The 17,584-nt window shown below is 50.6% G+C and overlaps 1 protein-coding gene across 1 annotated transcript; it reads right to left on the reverse strand.

Annotated features, from left to right (window-relative positions):
- Window positions 1–588: 588 nt before the first annotated feature.
- LOC119956603 (ferritin, lower subunit-like) lies at window positions 589–15,818 on the reverse strand. The gene is made up of 4 exons (XM_038783935.1): window positions 15,633–15,818; window positions 14,080–14,226; window positions 6,704–6,829; window positions 589–896 (listed from the first exon to the last, which is right to left on the reverse strand). The coding sequence occupies exons 1-4, from the start codon at window positions 15,732–15,734 to the stop codon at window positions 747–749; spliced, it is 525 nt and encodes a 174-aa protein (XP_038639863.1). The 5' UTR covers window positions 15,735–15,818; the 3' UTR covers window positions 589–746.
- Between the last annotated feature and the right edge of the window lie 1,766 nt (window positions 15,819–17,584).

Below are 17,584 nucleotides of genomic sequence, written 5' to 3' on the forward strand. Positions count from 1 at the left end.
AGCTTTTACTTAAACAAAGCTATGATTTAACTTAAACAAAGCTATGATTTTATTCACACCACCAAACTGGATTTCGACACTTAGTCCTTTTAGGATATAGAATTGATCAATAACATCTGACTACACTCACCTACTGCTAATCTCACTAGCTGGTTTAACTAGAATCTAACCTTCTCACACTATCTGCTCGGATGACCTTCACTAGCTATCTCCTGCAATACCCACCTCCCCTAAGGTCTAGCATCCCTGCTTTATATAGTTGTATCTGCAGCTCCCTCAAGTGGCTACTCTTGACACTACATTAACCCTTGCAATGCTGATAGTTATGATAATACCGCAGGTCCCAAGTCTACCTCAGCTGGAACGGGAATCGAACCCACGCTGTCCGCATTCTTCTGAACCGCATGCGAGCCCAAGAGTGTAGGAGGAAGAAAAGTTTATAGAAATTTAATTTGACAGTCTTGTGAGGCACAGATCACAACACGCAGCCTGGTGCGAGCGACGGAACAGGGTCGTAAACAAACAAGAATAGAAACACTCATTACATCCGTACAACCATTACTGATAGATACTGACCCACAGAGACCATTTTACTTTCTGTAAGATTATTTATTACTTAAAATAGGCCAATCGTGCTCCGGAGACAATCGCTGCCCACATTTGTTCACCATTCAGTTTAAAATGTTTTGGCTCTGAACCCAGCCCAGGGGATTGAAGGTCACAGAGATTCCAATAGTCCAATCCCTTTAGCCGAGTGTGTGCTTATTAAAGAGGTATTCACCCAGGCCACCCATCTGCCCTTTGTTCAACTGCTTGAGGACTGTGACGTAATCTCCCAGTTTCTTAATGAACTCCACGCTGCTCTTCAAGAAAGTGGATTCAAGGAAATCGCACATCTGAAAAACAGGATGGAAATAGGATCACCACCTGCAGAATTATGACAATTTATCAACAGAAAAACACTGAATGACTAAACTGTCAGGTCCATATCGTCAATATTTATCAGTAATGGACTCTGTCGGTCAATACTTATCAGTAACGGACTCTTGGGTCAATATTTATCAGTAACGGACTCTATGGGTCAGTATCTATCAGTAACGGACTCTGTGGGTCAGTATCTATCAGTAACGGTCTCTGTGAGGTCAGTATTTATCAGTAATGGACACTGTGGGTCAGTATCTATCAGTAACGGACTCTGTGGGTCAGTATCTATCAGTAATGGACTCTGTGGGTCAGTATCTATCAGTAACGGACTCTGTGGGTCAGTATCTATCAGTAACGGTCTCTGTGGGTCAGTATCTATCAGTAACGGCTCTGTGGGTCAGTATCTATCAGTAACAGTCTCTGTGGGTCAGTATCTATCAGTAACGGACTCTGTGGGTCAGTATCTATCAGTAACGGTCTCTGTGGGTCAGTATCTATTAGTAATGGACTCTGTGGGTCAGTATCTATCAGTAACGGACTCTGTGGGTCAGTATCTATCAGTAACGGACTCTGTGGGTCAGTATCTATCAGTAACGGACTCTTGGGTCAGTATCTATCAGTAACGGACTCTGTGGGTCAGTATCTATCAGTAACGGACTCTGTGGGTCAGTATCTATCAGTAACGGACTCTGTGGGTCAGTATCTATCAGTAACGGACTCTGTGGGTCAGTATCTATCAGTAACGGACTCTGTGGGTCAGTATCTATCAGTAACGGTCTCTGTGGGTCAGTATCTATCAGTAACAGTCTCTGTGGGTCAGTATCTATCAGTAACGGTCTCTGTGGGTCAGTATCTATCAGTAACGGACTCTGTGGGTCAGTATCTATCAGTAACAGTCTCTGTGGGTCAGTATCTATCAGTAACGGACTCTGTGGGTCAGTATCTCTCAGTAACAGTCTCTGTGGGTCAGTATCTATCAGTAACGGTCTCTGTGGGTCAGTATCTATCAGTAACGGACTCTGTGGGTCAGTATCTATCAGTAACGGACTCTGTGGGTCAGTATCTATCAGTAACGGACTCTGTGGGTCAGTATCAGTAACGGACTCTGTGGGTCAGTATCTATCAGTAACGGTCTCTGTGGGTCAGTATCTATCAGTAACGGACTCTGTGGGTCAGTATCTATCAGTAACGGACTCTGTGGGTCAGTATCTATCAGTAACAGTCTCTGTGGGTCAGTATCTATCAGTAACGGACTCTGTGGGTCAGTATCTATCAGTAACGGACTCTGTGGGTCAGTATCTATCAGTAACGGACTCTGTGGGTCAGTATCTATCAGTAACGGACTCTGTGGGTCAGTATCTATCAGTAACGGACTCTGTGGGTCAGTATCTATCAGTAACAGTCTCTGTGGGTCAGTATCTATCAGTAACGGCTCTGTGGGTCAGTATCTATCAGTAACAGTCTCTGTGGGTCAGTATCTATCCGTAACGGACTCTGTGGGTCAGTATCTATCAGTAACGGACTCTGTGGGTCAGTATCTATCATTAACGGACTCTGTGGGTCAGTATCTATCAGTAACGGACTCTGTGGGTCAGTATCTATCAGTAACGGACTCTGTGGGTCAGTATCTATCAGTAACAGTCTCTGTGGGTCAGTATCTATCAGTAACGGCTCTGTGGGTCAGTATCTATCAGTAACAGTCTCTGTGGGTCAGTATCTATCCGTAACGGACTCTGTGGGTCAGTATCTATCAGTAACGGTCTCTGTGGGTTAGTATCAGTCAGTAACGAACTCTGTGGGTCAGTATCTATCAGTAACGGACTCTGTGGATCAGTATCTATCAGTAACGGACTCTGTGGGTCAGTATCTATCGGTAACGGACTCTGTGGGTCAGTATCTATCAGTAACGTTCTCTGTGGGTCAGTATCTATTAGTAATGGACTCTGTGGGTCAGCATCTATCAGTAACGGACTCTGTGGGTCAGTATCTATCAGTAACGGACTCTTGGGTCAGTATCTATCAGTAACGGACTCTGTGGGTCAGTATCTATCAGTAACGGACTCTGTGGGTCAGTATCTATCAGTAACGGTCTCTGTGGGTCAGTATCTATCAGTAACGGACTCTGTGGGTCAGTATCTATCAGTAACGGACTCTTGGGTCAGTATCTATCAGTAACGGACTCTGTGGGTCAGTATCTATCAGTAACGGACTCTGTGGGTCAGTATCTATCAGTAACGGACTCTGTGGGTCAGTATCTATCAGTAACGGACTCTGTGGGTCAGTATCTATCAGTAACGGACTCTGTGGGTCAGTATCTATCAGTAACGGACTCTGTGGGTCAGTATCTATCAGTAACGGACTCTGTGGGTCAGTATCTATCAGTAACGGTCTCTGTGGGTCAGTATCTATCAGTAACGGACTCTGTGGGTCAGTATCTATCAGTAACGGACTCTGTGGGTCAGTATCTATCAGTAACGGTCTCTGTGGGTCAGTATCTAGCAGTAACAGTCTCTGTGGGTCAGTATCTATGAGTAACGGTCTCTGTGGGTCAGTATCTATCAGTAACGGACTCTGTGGGTCAGTATCTATCAGTAACAGTCTCTGTGGGTCAGTATCTATCAGTAACGGTCTCTGTGGGTCAGTATCTATCAGTAACGGTCTCTGTGGGTCAGTATCTATCAGTAACGGACTCTGTGGGTCAGTATCAGTAACGGACTCTATGGGTCAGTATCAGAAACGGACTCTATGGGTCAGTATCTATCAGTAATGGACTCTGTGGGTCAGTATCTATCAGTAACGGACTCTGTGGGTCAGTATCAGTAACGGACTCTGTGGGTCAGTATCTATCAGTAACGGTCTCTGTGGGTCAGTATCAGTAACGGACTCTGTGGGTCAGTATCTGTCAGTAACGGTCTCTGTGGGTCAGTATCTATCAGTAACGGACTCTGTGGGTCAGTATCAGTAACGGACTCTGTGGGTCAGTATCTATCAGTAACGGACTCTTGGGTCAGTATCTATCAGTAACGGACTCTGTGGGTCAGTATCTATCAGTAACGGACTCTGTGGGTCAGTATCTATCAGTAACGGACTCTGTGGGTCAGTATCTATCAGTAACGGACTCTGTGGGTCAGTATCTATCAGTAACGGACTCTGTGGGTCAGTATCTATCAGTAACGGACTCTGTGGGTCAGTATCTATCAGTAACGGACTCTGTGGGTCAGTATCTATCAGTAACGGTCTCTGTGGGTCAGTATCTATCAGTAACGGACTCTGTGGGTCAGTATCTATCAGTAACGGACTCTGTGGGTCAGTATCTATCAGTAACGGTCTCTGTGGGTCAGTATCTAGCAGTAACAGTCTCTGTGGGTCAGTATCTATCAGTAACGGTCTCTGTGGGTCAGTATCTATCAGTAACGGACTCTGTGGGTCAGTATCTATCAGTAACAGTCTCTGTGGGTCAGTATCTATCAGTAATGGACTCTGTGGGTCAGTATCTATCAGTAACGGACTCTGTGGGTCAGTATCAGTAACGGACTCTGTGGGTCAGTATCTATCAGTAACGGTCTCTGTGGGTCAGTATCAGTAACGGACTCTGTGGGTCAGTATCTGTCAGTAACGGTCTCTGTGGGTCAGTATCTATCAGTAACGGACTCTGTGGGTCAGTATCTATCAGTAACGGACTCTGTGGGTCAGTATCTATCAGTAACGGTCTCTGTGGGTCAGTATCTATCAGTAACAGTCTCTGTGGGTCAGTATCTATCAGTAACGGTCTCTGTGGGTCAGTATCTATCAGTAACGGACTCTGTGGGTCAGTATCTATTAGTAACAGTCTCTGTGGGTCAGTATCTATCAGTAATGGACTCTGTGGGTCAGTATCTATCAGTAACGGACTCTGTGGGTCAGTATCAGTAACGGACTCTGTGGGTCAGTATCTATCAGTAACGGTCTCTGTGGGTCAGTATCAGTAACGGACTCTGTGGGTCAGTATCTGTCAGTAACGGACTCTGTGGGTCAGTATCTATCAGTAACGGACTCTGTGGGTCAGTATCTATCAGTAACGATCTCTGTGGGTCAGTATCTGTCAGTAACGGACTCTGTGGGTCAGTATCTATCAGTAACGGACTCTGTGGGTCAGTATCTATCAGTAACGACTCTGTGGGTCAGTATCTATCAGTAACAGTCTCTGTGGGTCAGTATCTGTCAGTAACGGACTCTGTGGGTCAGTATCTATCAGTAACGGACTCTGTGGGTCAGTATCTATCAGTAATGGACTCTGTGGGTCAGTATCTATCAGTAACGGTCTCTGTGGGTCAGTATCTATTAGTAACGGACTGTGGGTCAGTATCTATCAGTAACGGTCTCTGTGGGTCAGTATCTATCAGTAACGGTCTCTGTGGGTCAGTATCTATCAGTAACAATCTCTGTGGGTCAGTATCTATCAGTAACAGTGTCTGTGGGTCAGTATCTGTCAGTAACGGTCTATGTGGGTCAGTATCTATCAGTAACGGTCTCTGTGGGTCAGTATCTATCAGTAACAGTCTCTGTGGGTCAGTATCTATCAGTAACAGTCTCTGTGGGTCAGTATCTATCAGTAACGGACTCTGTGGGTCAGTATCTATCAGTAATGGACTCTGTGGGTCAGTATCTATCAGTAACGGACTCCGTGGGTCAGTATCTATCAGTAACGGTCTCTGTGGGTCAGTATCTATCAGTAACGGTCTCTGTGGGTCAGTATCTATCAGTAATGGACTCTGTGGGTCAGTATCTATCAGTAACGGACTCTGTGGGTCAGTATCTATCAGTAATGGACTCTGTGGGTCAGTATCTGTCAGCAACGGTCTCTGTGGGTCAGTATCTATCAGTAACGGTCTCTGTGGGTCAGTATCTATCAGTAATGGACTCTGTGGGTCAGTATCTATCAGTAACGGACTCCGTGGGTCAGTATCTATCAGTAACGGTCTCTGTGGGTCAGTATCTATCAGCAACGGTCTCTGTGGGTCAGTATCTATCAGTAACGGTCTCTGTGGGTCAGTATCTATCAGTAACGGACTCTGTGGGTCAGTATCTATCAGTAACGATCTCTGTGGGTCAGTATCAGTAACGGACTCTGTGGGTCAGTATCTATCAGTAACGGACTCTGTGGGTCAGTATCTATCAGTAACAGTCTCTGTGGGTCAGTATCTATCAGTAACGGACTCTGTGGGTCAGTATCTATCAGTAACGGACTCTGTGGGTCAGTATCTATCAGTAACAGTCTCTGTGGGTCAGTATCTATCAGTAACAGTCTCTGTGGGTCAGTATCTATCAGTAACGGTCTCTGTAGGTCAGTATCTATCAGTAACGGACTCTGTGGGTCAGTATCTATCAGTAACAGACTCTGTGGGTCAGTATCTATCAGTAACGGACTCTGTGGGTCAGTATCTATCGGTAACGGTCTCTGTGGGTCAGTATCTATCAGTAACCGACTCTGTGGGTCAGTATCTATCAGTAACGGTCTCTGTGGGTCAGTATCTATCAGTAACGGACTCTGTGGGTCAGTATCTATCAGTAACGGTCTCTGTGGGTCAGTATCTATCAGCAACGGTCTCTGTGGGTCAGTATCTATCAGTAACGGTCTCTGTGGGTCAGTATCTATCAGTAACGGACTCTGTGGGTCAGTATCTATCAGTAACGGTCTCTGTGGGTCAGTATCTATCAGTAACGGACTCTGTGGGTCAGTGTCTATCAGTAACGGAGGTTTTGGGTTGACATCTGTCAGAGGCAACAAAACAAAAGCTACCTGAGGGTCTTGCTGATCAGAAGCCAGATGATGCAGGTCGAGGAGAGACTTGTTGATGGTTTTCTGCAACTCCAGTGCGTATTGAGCGGCCTCCAGCCCATTCCTCCAATCTTGTTTTTCTGGTTTCTGTGGAAGTGAAAGACTCAAACTGAGATCTCGGTCTGCAGTTCCTCCCCCAGAACGTAAGACCCTGTGCCCTTCGCTCTGTCCTTCCTTGTTACGTCAGCCTAAAAACAGCCCCTCAAAAATGCAGGCTACTGACTTCCACATGCTGCCACCTTTGCCAGCAGACTCTGTAGCCATGGACTTGGTTCAAGGCCTTTTCCTCCACCTCTTCATGCCCGCTCTCAATCACTGCCAACCTTTTTCCCCAAGAGAATACCGGGAAATGGAGGGGGGCAATGAAAAACTGCAGTGAATTGGGTCTTTAACAAGTTCAATATCTGGCCAATTGGTGTTTTGAAAATGTTGGGGGGGCTTCTGATTTTTGCCCCCGTGATAGAGACCGGCGGGCCGGGCGTGGGGTCGGCACGCTGACGTTGTCAGGCTGTATTTTAACATAAGCACGATTGGGGGGGGAGGGGGGGGTGCCTGCTCGACCAAAGCCTGAAACTCTAGCCCCATATCGGCAGCGAGGTGGTGAGCCGTAGCAGAGGGGACAACTTGACTCTGCCCGTTTGCCGTGGGTCGCTTCATAACCGGGATTTCCACCAGCGTCACACAGTTGCCTGCTTTGTGTGCAGGGAAGAATCAAAATGTGTGTGTGTGGGGGCGGGGGGGGGGGGGACTAATTCATACTTCCTGTCCTCGCAATATGGTGGACGCTGGCAACACGAACAACGAATTGCGTTTATCTAGCGACTTTCACAGGAGCAACAACGTCCGATTCGGAGCCATTGCCAGGAGTTGGGAGGACAGGAGGCCAGGAGGCTTGGCCAAAGATACTGGTCTGAAAGGAGAAGCGAGAGAGAGGTGGAGAGAGTGAGAGAGAGAGAGAGAGACGGAGAGAGTGAGAGAGAGAGATGGAGAGGTTTAGGGAGGAAATTTCAGGGGTTATGGCCTAGGCAACCGAAGGCACAACCGGCCATGGCGAAGCGATGCACACGGTAGCACAGTGGTTAGCACAATTGCCTCACAGCTCCAGGGTCCCAGGTTCGATTCCGGCTTGGGTCACTGTCTGTGCGGAGTCTGCAAATCCTCCCTGTGTGCGTGGGTTTCCTCCGGGAGCTCCAGTTTCCTCCCACAGTCCAAAGATGTGCAGGTTAGGTGGATTGGCCATGCTAAATTGCCCTTAGTGTCCAAAATTGCCCTTAGTGTTGGGTGGGGTTACTGGGTTATGGGGCTAGGGTGGAAGTGCTGACCTTGGGTAGGGTGCTCTTTCCAGGAGCTGGTGCAGACTCGATGGGCCGAATGGCCTCCTTCTGCACTGTAAATTCTATGATCTATGATCTATCAGGCATCGGTCGGATGCCAAAGATTCGTAGAACGCAGAGATCTTGAAGGGTTTGTCGGGCTGACGAAGATTACTGGCATCGGGGGGGGGGGGGGGGGGGGAGGGGGGGGGGGGGGGAGACCATGGAAGGATTTGAAAGCCAGGATGAGGTTTTTGGATCAGGGCCCTTGTTTAGTCATGTCCCTGTTGGAAGGTGTTTGTATAGAAGGAATTGGGGGCGTACTGGGTGCCTGAGGATTGGACTGGATGACCCGTTTTGAACTGACGGGTTCGGCGTTGGTGGACACTCGCGGCCAACGCCGCCCAACGCCTTAAAACGGTGGCGCTCGGCCCCGATGGAATCCGAGGTCTCGAGGATGCTCAGGTGTGCGGTGGACCCGTCCCTGAGGGAAGCCCCTGCTCCGACAGAATTCCACACCCACCCCACAAAACACCCCTACCCTCCCTCGGGGGCCGGTGCCCCACAATCAGCGTCTCCTCATGGAAATGCCCCCCCCCCCCCCGCCGTGCCCATCAGCACGGCCTGGAGGGGATTCCTGGATGGGCTGCTTCTGCGCACCTTTCACCTCCCTTGCCTCTGCCCACCGTCCGGACATGCCCTGGGCACGAATTGCTGCCATCTGACAGCAGATGGCCCGCGTGGAGGGCTCTCCGCGCAGCAGTCCTCCTGCCTTACTCGGAGATTCACCCTAGCCCCATAACCCAGTAACCCCACCCAACACTAAGGGCAATTTTGGACACTAAGGGCAATTTAGCATGGCCAATCCACCTAACCCGCACGTTTTTGGACTGTGGGAGGAAACCGGAGCACCCGGAGGAAACCCACGCACACAGGGGGAGGACGTACAGACTCCGCACAGACAGTGACCCAGCCGGGAATCGAACCTGGGACCCTGGAGCTGTGAAGCATTTATGCTAACCACCATGCTACCCTGCTGCCTCAAATTAGTCTCCAAAAACCCCTTTATTAGTTTTTAGTGCCTCAAAAAACTCCTTTATTAGTTTTCTGAAAAATCTGTTACTTTATTTTTGCTCACTCTTCAGCTCCACACTCTTGACCTTCAGTCACCTGGGTGTGGAGTGGGGAGGGGGGGGGGGGGGGGGGGGGGGGGGGGAGGGTGGAGGACCTCCTCCTGGGCCCTCTTCTGGGCCTGGCCGTTGCCCATTACTAAGTCCAGGCAGCGTGTGGCCATCCATCCTGAATATCTGCCCCTCTTCCATGGCTATGCTCGTTGGCGGGTGTCCCTGGGAAGGGAGCATGCGACGTCCGCCAGTGCGATCGAGGCCTTCCGTGACCGGCGGGCCCCGCGGGGAACTGGGGCGTCCCATCTCTAATGACGTTTTGTTTTGCTGTTTTAAGTTTTCTGTTTTACCTTGACGCAGGAACCCTGCAGGGAAATGTATTTTTAATTCATCCCTGAGTTTGTTGGTTTAGATTATTTGGTTAACACAAGGAAAACACATCTGTGCAACTGAGGAAGTTGTGACTTAATACCCAGGCTGATACCCACTTCCCTATCCCAGAGGTTAGGAAAATATTTGTATTAGTTCTGTCAACATTCTGGCTGAGATTCTCCACCTCAGCAAACACTAGAACATTATAGGAAGTAAAATAAGGAAGAGTTCAAAGGTATTGGCAAGCTTATGGCACACGGCATTTAACCTGTAGATCCACAGACCACACAGAAGTAGGTGTGTCCCTTCAAATGCTGTTCGGTGAATGTCTAACCAGTGCTCAGTCATGGCTCAATCGATACCCGGTGCGTCTTATGAGGCAGAGAGTCGGGGAGTCATATTGAAATATGGAGATTTGAGCACATAAGGTGCCCTGGCACTCCCAGTGCCGTACAGAGGGAGCGCTGCGCAGTCACAGATGGCATCTCTCAAGGGAAGCATTATGTTGACAACTCGTCTGACCTTTCACCTGGATGTAAATACGGCTGCGGGCGGGCGGGGGGGGGGGGGGGGGGGGGGGGGGGGGTGTTCTCCTGTCAAATATCTATCTCTCAACCAACATCACAAAAGTAGATTGTAACAACAGCAACTTCTACTCATATAGCCCCCTTCATGTGACAACCAAGGTGCTTTGCAGGCGCATTATCAAACAAAACCCGAGGCACATAGGGCGCGATTCTCCCCCCCCCGGGCGGGGCTAGGAGCGCGGCCCCGTGCGTCACGGCGGCGCGGCCTTGACGACAGTCATCAAGCATCACGGCGGCTGACGCGGCCGATGACGTCAGCCGCGCATGCGCAGTTGCGGTCTTTCTCCTCAGCCGCCCGGCAAGACGTGGCGGCTTGATCTTGCCGGGCGGCGGAGGGGAAATAGTGCGTCTGTTTTGGACGCTGGCCCGACGATCGGTGGGCACTGATCGCGGGCCTGTCCCCTCCCGAGCACAGTCGTGGTGCTCCCGTGCCAATCGGGCCTCTAGATGCCCCAAACGGGCATTTCACGATGGCAGCGAGCAGGTGTGTTTGCTGCCGTGGTGAAACGGGCGTGAAGGCCCGGCCGCTCGGCCCATCGGCCTCGGAGAATCGCCGCTCGCTGTAAAAAACGGCGAGTGGCGATTTGTGGGTTGGGGGGGGGGGAAATAGCGGGAGGGCGTGAAAAATGTCGGGAGGCCCTCCCGCTATTCTCCCACCCGGCGTGCGGGGCGGAGAATCGCGCCCATAAGGTGGTCTTCATGCAAATTACCAAGGGTCGGGTCAAAGAGGCAGGATTTAAAGAGTGTCTTGACGGACAAAGTCAAGGTGGAGGGGCAGAGGTTTAGGGAGGGGGTTTCAGGGGTTGGGAGCCTGGCAATAGGAGGCCCGGCCACCCACTGCTGGAGCGATTATAGTCGGAATGCTCAAGAGACCAGAATTAGAGGGGTGCAGGTATCTCAGAGGGATTGTGAGGGGCTGGGGGACGTTACAGAGATAGGGAGGGGACGCGAGGCCACACAGGGACTTGAAATCAAGGTCTAGGTTTTCAAATGCAAAGTGGTGCTTGACCCGTGAGTCACTGCGGGTCAGCGAGCTCCCAGAGTGACGGGGCGAACGCGAACTGGTTCGTGTTGGAAGACGGGTGACGTCAAGTTTGCCCGGTCATCACTTGGCCATTTTTGGGAGCTTGCTGTGTACAAATTAGCTGCCACCTTTCCTACAACAGTGGCCACACTTCAAATGTACTTCATTGGCTGTAAAGCATGTTGGGACATTCAGCTGTCACAAAGGGTGTTATATAAATGCAGGGAGGTTTCAGTACTTAACATTCAGCCAACATCTAAACAGATGGGGCGGAATTCTCTGAGCCTCCGTGCCGAAATCGCGATTGGCCTGGGGGCGGAGAATGGGCGTTGACGGCGAAAACCGGCGCGGCCACGCTCCCGCGATTCTCTGGTCCTCAGAGAATCGCCGCGAATCGTGCGCGCGGTCTACGCGGCGCGGGTAGGGGGCCATTGACAGAGGATACCCTCCGCGATTCACCGACGGCAACTGGCCGAGTTCCCAACGGCGTGGTTCTAACCGCGTTTTGCCTGTCGGGAACGGTCGCCGGACTCAGTCCGCGGCTGCCCTGGTGAGGGGGGGGGGGCCCTGTGGGACAGCCAGGCTTGCGATCGGGGGACCACCGATCCGCGGGCGCGCGCGATCTCAGGGGGCCTACATTTTTGGGGCCGCTCCGCGTTGTGGGTCCGCCATGTTGTGTGGGGCGGCCGCCAAAGGCCTCTGCCTTTGGCAGGTCTCCCGACCGGAAGTGCAGGGCCCCGTATCGGCCAGGCTGAGTGCGTGGAGCACTCACGGGGTCCTCCTAGCCCCCCTCAGGTAGGAGAATCACTCTCGACTTTCTCCAACAAAGTCCAGAGTGAAACGTTTTGATGCTGGAGTGGGGACGTAGCCGCGTTATTGGAGAATCCCACCCACGGTATCCTCATCATTTCGCCGCTGTTCGCGAGGGCGTTGCCCTGTGCAAATTGGCAGCTGGATTCCTTCAATGTCACCAACATTGACTCGGCTTCCAAAGAACCTCAGCTGTAAAGTGTTTTGGGATGGATACTATTGAACAGTTCCTTTGCAAAATTGGCAGACCATTGCTCTCTAGTGGTGAGGATGGTGAAATGCAGCTCTCGAGCTCAATGATCTGCGGCAGTGTTGCCTAAGAAGAAATTATTGACAAGCCACACAACACAGGCCTCACATTTGTACGTTTACACAAACATCTGCTTCTAAGGAAGTAAAACACTCAACACGCACATGTCTTGCATTGTGTTTACCAACAGACGCACACAGAGGTTAAAATTCAACTGCGCCATGCGATCGTCAGTATTGAGATCAGGTGGCCAACAGCAGTGTCCACAACTCATCTTTTATCGAATAATCAATAATGCAATTAGCTCCAATTGGGATTCATTGCCAACCACAGGTGAATAGATGCTAACTGCCACACTGGACTGCACGGGTGGCATTCCATCGAGCCTGAAATGGCTTTGAGTTAAAAACTGTATTCTGCGCACAAAACGTCGCAATGAAATGAAATGAAAATGGCTTATTGTCACGAGTAGGCTTCAATGAAGTTATTGTGAAAAGCCCCTAGTCGCCACATTCCGGCGCCTGTTTGGGGAGGCTGGTGCGGGAATTGAACCGTGCTGCTGGCCTGCCTTGGTCTGCTTTAAAAGCCAGCGATTTAGCCCAGTGAGCTAAACCAGCCCCTTGAGATGGCGACGTCGAATCTGGCCAGATCTGCGAAGCTCGAAACACCTGACAAAGTCTCGCGAGACTTCGCGATCTGGATCTCGCCCTCACTGAGCGTGATCCACATTAGCATATTCAAATGAGGCTCATTTAAATATATGTACGTGGGATTCTCCCGGGGCCCGGGACCTATGGGGCCGCCTGTCGGAGACCTCGCCAGGGCCCCGTTTAGTACCGAGATCCACAAACATGGACCAGTCATAACGGGGAGTGGGGGTCCCCGGCCATTATAGACCCCGGAGGGTCGGGGACGGGACAAGGTGACATCCTGGCACCCGGCACCTTGGCACTGCCGCCCAGGCACCCTGGCACAGGATACCAATGCCAGGCTGGTAGAGGCACGACCAGGGATCGGGCCCGGGGGGGGGGGAGTTTAATCGCGGGGGTGTTTCTCGCCGCTGCAGCCACCCCTCTAAACACAGCCGTAAAGCAGACAGAAACATTTACGGTTAAAGCCCTGAAAGTGATTGGTCGAATGGTTAGAGGGGAGATGAGGAGAGATATTTTCACCCAGAGGATTGTGGGATTGTGGAACACACTGTCTGAAAGGGTCCGGAACCCTCAAGGTGTTTAAAATGTGTCTGGATAAACACGTCTAGTGCCTGAAGCTGCAGGCTATGGACAAAAGGCTATAAAATAGGGATAGGGAGTGTCTCATTTATTGGACCGAGTGGCCTCTTTCTGTGCCTTAAACATTCCATATTTCTAACCCTCCAAATCCTTGACATTTCTCCAATTCTGACCTCATTCCTCCTTTACAGAATTCAACCCCTTGACCAAGACATTTGGTCGCCTTTCCTGACATCTCCTTAAGAGGTTCAATGTCCAAATTTCCTCTGGTGGTCGCTCCTGTGTCACTGCTTCAAGACGCAGCTCATTCCCCCTGCTGTGGCCTCGTGACTGAAGCAATGGCGGAGATGAAAGCATTGGGAGAAATGATTGCCTCGCTGGCCGGGGGTTCTCCTTTTGCGGGGCCGCCCCGCTAGCGCTACTGTCGAGGACGGAGGATCTGCCGCTCAGACAGATCTCCCATTCACGGCAGCGGGTTGCGGGGAATCCCGCTGTCGTGGGCGGACGGAGAATCCCGCTGCTGTGGAGGGACGGAGAATCCCGCCCATTGTCCCTTTTAGGCACGAAAGAGAAGAGTTGGAAAAGCCGGAATGGAGTCTCCGTGGTGTCGAAAGGTTCAGCTAACCTCGATACTTTCCAGCTGCACACGGCCGCCTCTGTCCTTCTGGTAATGTATCAGTTCTTCAGCGTGCTTACGCTCCACCTCCGACAACTTGCAGAAAAACTTGGCAAAGTTCTCCAGAGCAACATCGTCCCTTTCGAAATAGAAAGACTGCAAAAACAACCAGACAATAAACCCTTTCAACAAACCCATCTCACGGGCCAGGATTCAGTGACTTTAAAACAAAAGAAGAGCCACTTCCAAGAATTTAGTCAAATATGCAATATTTTATATTTAATATAATATTCCAAGCCACCCACAAAATCGCCACACATGCAACAAGATACATGTGCAAATACAGGCATACATGCATACATGCAGACACATATTCACATACATGCACACGCATGAATATATCGGTGCACACAAAAACATACATAAACGCATCTACGTGTTGTTATGACCAGCTGACTTGGTGGTGAAAGGACTTCTTGTCTCCATCACACACTCCCAGGACAGGTACAGCACCGGGCTAGATACAGAGTAAAGCTCCCTCTACACTGTCCCCATCAAACACTCCCAGGACAGGTACAGCACGGGGTTAGATACAGAGTAAAGCTCCCTCCACACTGTCCCCCATCAAACACTCCCAGGACAGGTACAGCACGGGGTTAGATACAGAGTAAAGCTCCCTCCACACTGTCCCCATCAAACACTCCCAGGACAGGTACAGCACGGGGTTAGATACAGAGTAAAGCTCCCTCTACACTGTCCCCATCAAACACTCCCAGGACAGGTACAGCACGGGGTTAGATACAGAGTAAAGCTCCCTCTACGCTGTCCCCATCAAACACTCCCAGGACAGGTATAGCACGGGGTTAGATACAGAGTAAAGCTCCCTCTACACTGTCCCCATCAAACACTCCCAGGACAGGTACAGCACGGGGTTAGATACAGAGTAAAGCTCCCTCTACACTGTCCCCATCAAACACTCCCAGGACAGGTACAGCACGGGGTTAGATACAGAGTAAAGCTCCCTCTACACTGTCCCCATCAAACACTCCCAGGACAGGTACAACACGGGGTTAGATACAGAGTTAAACCCCCCCACACCCAACACAGTCCTCGTCAACCATGTGGTTCTGTGCACACCAGTCCTGTCAGGCATGTTTGTAACAGCATGGATGCCCTTGCGGTGACGACACCCACCGCCTGTGCTGACACGTGGCCTGTTTGGTGACTGTGTTCTGATCCCGTGTGGCCATGTAGCACGACCACACTCCTAAAGTGCTTCAGCAGCCACGGAGCACTCTGAGACAGCTGGAAACCATGGAAGGTGCTACTGAAATGCAGCTTCTTTCCTGACCCCATTCCTGTCTTTTCCATGAACGCCCCAAAAATAAATTGACAACCTCCTGGAGCTCAACTGAATTAGCAGCAACATTTAACCCTCTAATCACAAATAGAGGTTCAGCATCAAGAAAATATTTCTGAAATAATTATGGGACATTTTAGAAGGCAGTGGCTCATTAAGGTCACAGTCTAATCTGTGTTAAGGTGAGAAGAGGCTAGTTTACCATGGCGAGGTACACATATGAGGTGTAGTACTCGAGGCCGATGAGTTTGTTGATGGCCGTCTCACTGTCTGGGTGAAAGTTCTGTCTCACCTGAGACTCCATCGTACACACAATAAACTCCTCGCTCGCTCGATCGATCAGTCACCAAACTGCCTGAGCTCGGGGGCAGGGGTGGGGTCAGTGAGTGCAGGGCGCACGCAGGTCTATCAGTCACACACAGTGAGGGGAGGAGGTTTGGCTCGTTACTGATTGCCAGCCGCACGGAAGCACAGTGGTTAGCATTGTTGCCTCGCAGGCTCGATTCCCGGCTTGGGTCACTGTCTGCGCGGAGTCTGCACGTTCTCCCCGTGTCTGCGTGGGTTTCCTCCGGGTGCTCCGGTTTCCTCCCACAAGTCCCGAAAGACGTGCTTGTCAGGTGAATTGGACATTCTTTTTTTTAAATAAACTTAGAGTACCCAATTATTTTTTCCAATTAAGGGGTAATTTAGCATGGCCAATCTACCTATCCTGCACATCTTTGGGTTGTGGGGGTGAAACCCACGCAGACACGGGGAGAATGTGCAAATTCCACACGGACAGTGACCCAGGGCCAGGGTTCGAACCCGGGTCCTCAGCGCCATAGACAGCAATGCAAGCCACTGTGCCACCGTGCTGCCCCCGAATTGGACATTCTGAATTCTCCCTCAGTGTACCCGAACAGGCGCCGGAATGTGGCGACTGGGGGTTTTCACAGTAACTTCATTGCAGTAGAACATAGAACAGTACAGCACAGAACAGGCCCTTCGGCCCTCGATGTTGTGCCGAGCCATGATCACCCTACTCAAACCCACGTATCCACCCTATACCCGTAACCCAACAACCCCCCCTTAACCTTACTTTTATTAGGACACTACGGGCAATTTAGCATGGCCAATCCACCTAACCTGCACATCTTTGGACTGTGGGAGGAAACCGGAGCACCCGGAGGAAACCCACGCAAACAGGGGGAGGACGTGCAGACTCCACACAGACAGTGACCCAGCCGGGAATCGAACCTGGGACCCTGGAGCTGTGAAGCATTTATGCTAACCACCATGCTACCCTGCTGCTGTAAGCCTACTTGTGACACTAATAAAGATTATTACAGGAACGAACCCAGCTGGTTCACTGCAAACCTGACCTGTGACCATCTTTGATGACCCCTTCGAATGGGGGATCTTATGGTTATTACAGAATTCAATTCCCATGGATGCGATGGGGCTGAGACGTTGCCCATAAAGAGGGACCACTCTGCCATAAGTGAAGCTGGTACACACATCGGGAGGTCATTATCACTGAAGACAATGGACGTGAGTGCAGGCCGTGTGTGTGAGGGGGGCAACTGGTCAGATTCAATGCCAATTTCCCACCAGCAAGTTTAGAAAGAAAGAATTGCATTTATATAGAGCCTTTCACAATCTCAGGATGTCCCAGAGTGCTGCACAGCCAATGAACTACGTTCGAAGCATAGTCACTGTTGTAACGTGGGAAATGCACAGTAAGCTCCCACGAAATTCAGCATGACAATGGCCAGATCATCGGTTTGTACGTTGTTGGTTGAGGGATGAATGTTGGCCCGGACATGGACGGGGGATGGGGGACGGGGGTCGGGGGAGGGGCGTGGGATCTCCCCTGCTCTTCTCCCAAGTAGTCCCCATGGGATCGTTAACAGCCTCCTGAGCGAGTAGACCTTGGTTCAATGTTTCATCCGACAGACGGCATCTCTTGACAGTGCAGCACTCTCTCAGCGTCAGCCTGGATTTAGGTTACAACTAGACGTGAATGTAGGAGGGTTGATCAGTAAGTTCGTGGATGATACAAACCTTAATGGGGGGATAAATAGTGATGAGGGTAGCTTTAGATTACAGGAGCATAAAGACGGGCTGGTCAGATGGGCTGATCAGTGGCAAATGGAATTCAATCGGGATAAGTGT

This window comes from Scyliorhinus canicula, chromosome 23 (genome assembly GCF_902713615.1).
Source record: "Scyliorhinus canicula chromosome 23, sScyCan1.1, whole genome shotgun sequence".
NCBI classification, from domain to species: domain Eukaryota; kingdom Metazoa; phylum Chordata; class Chondrichthyes; order Carcharhiniformes; family Scyliorhinidae; genus Scyliorhinus; species Scyliorhinus canicula.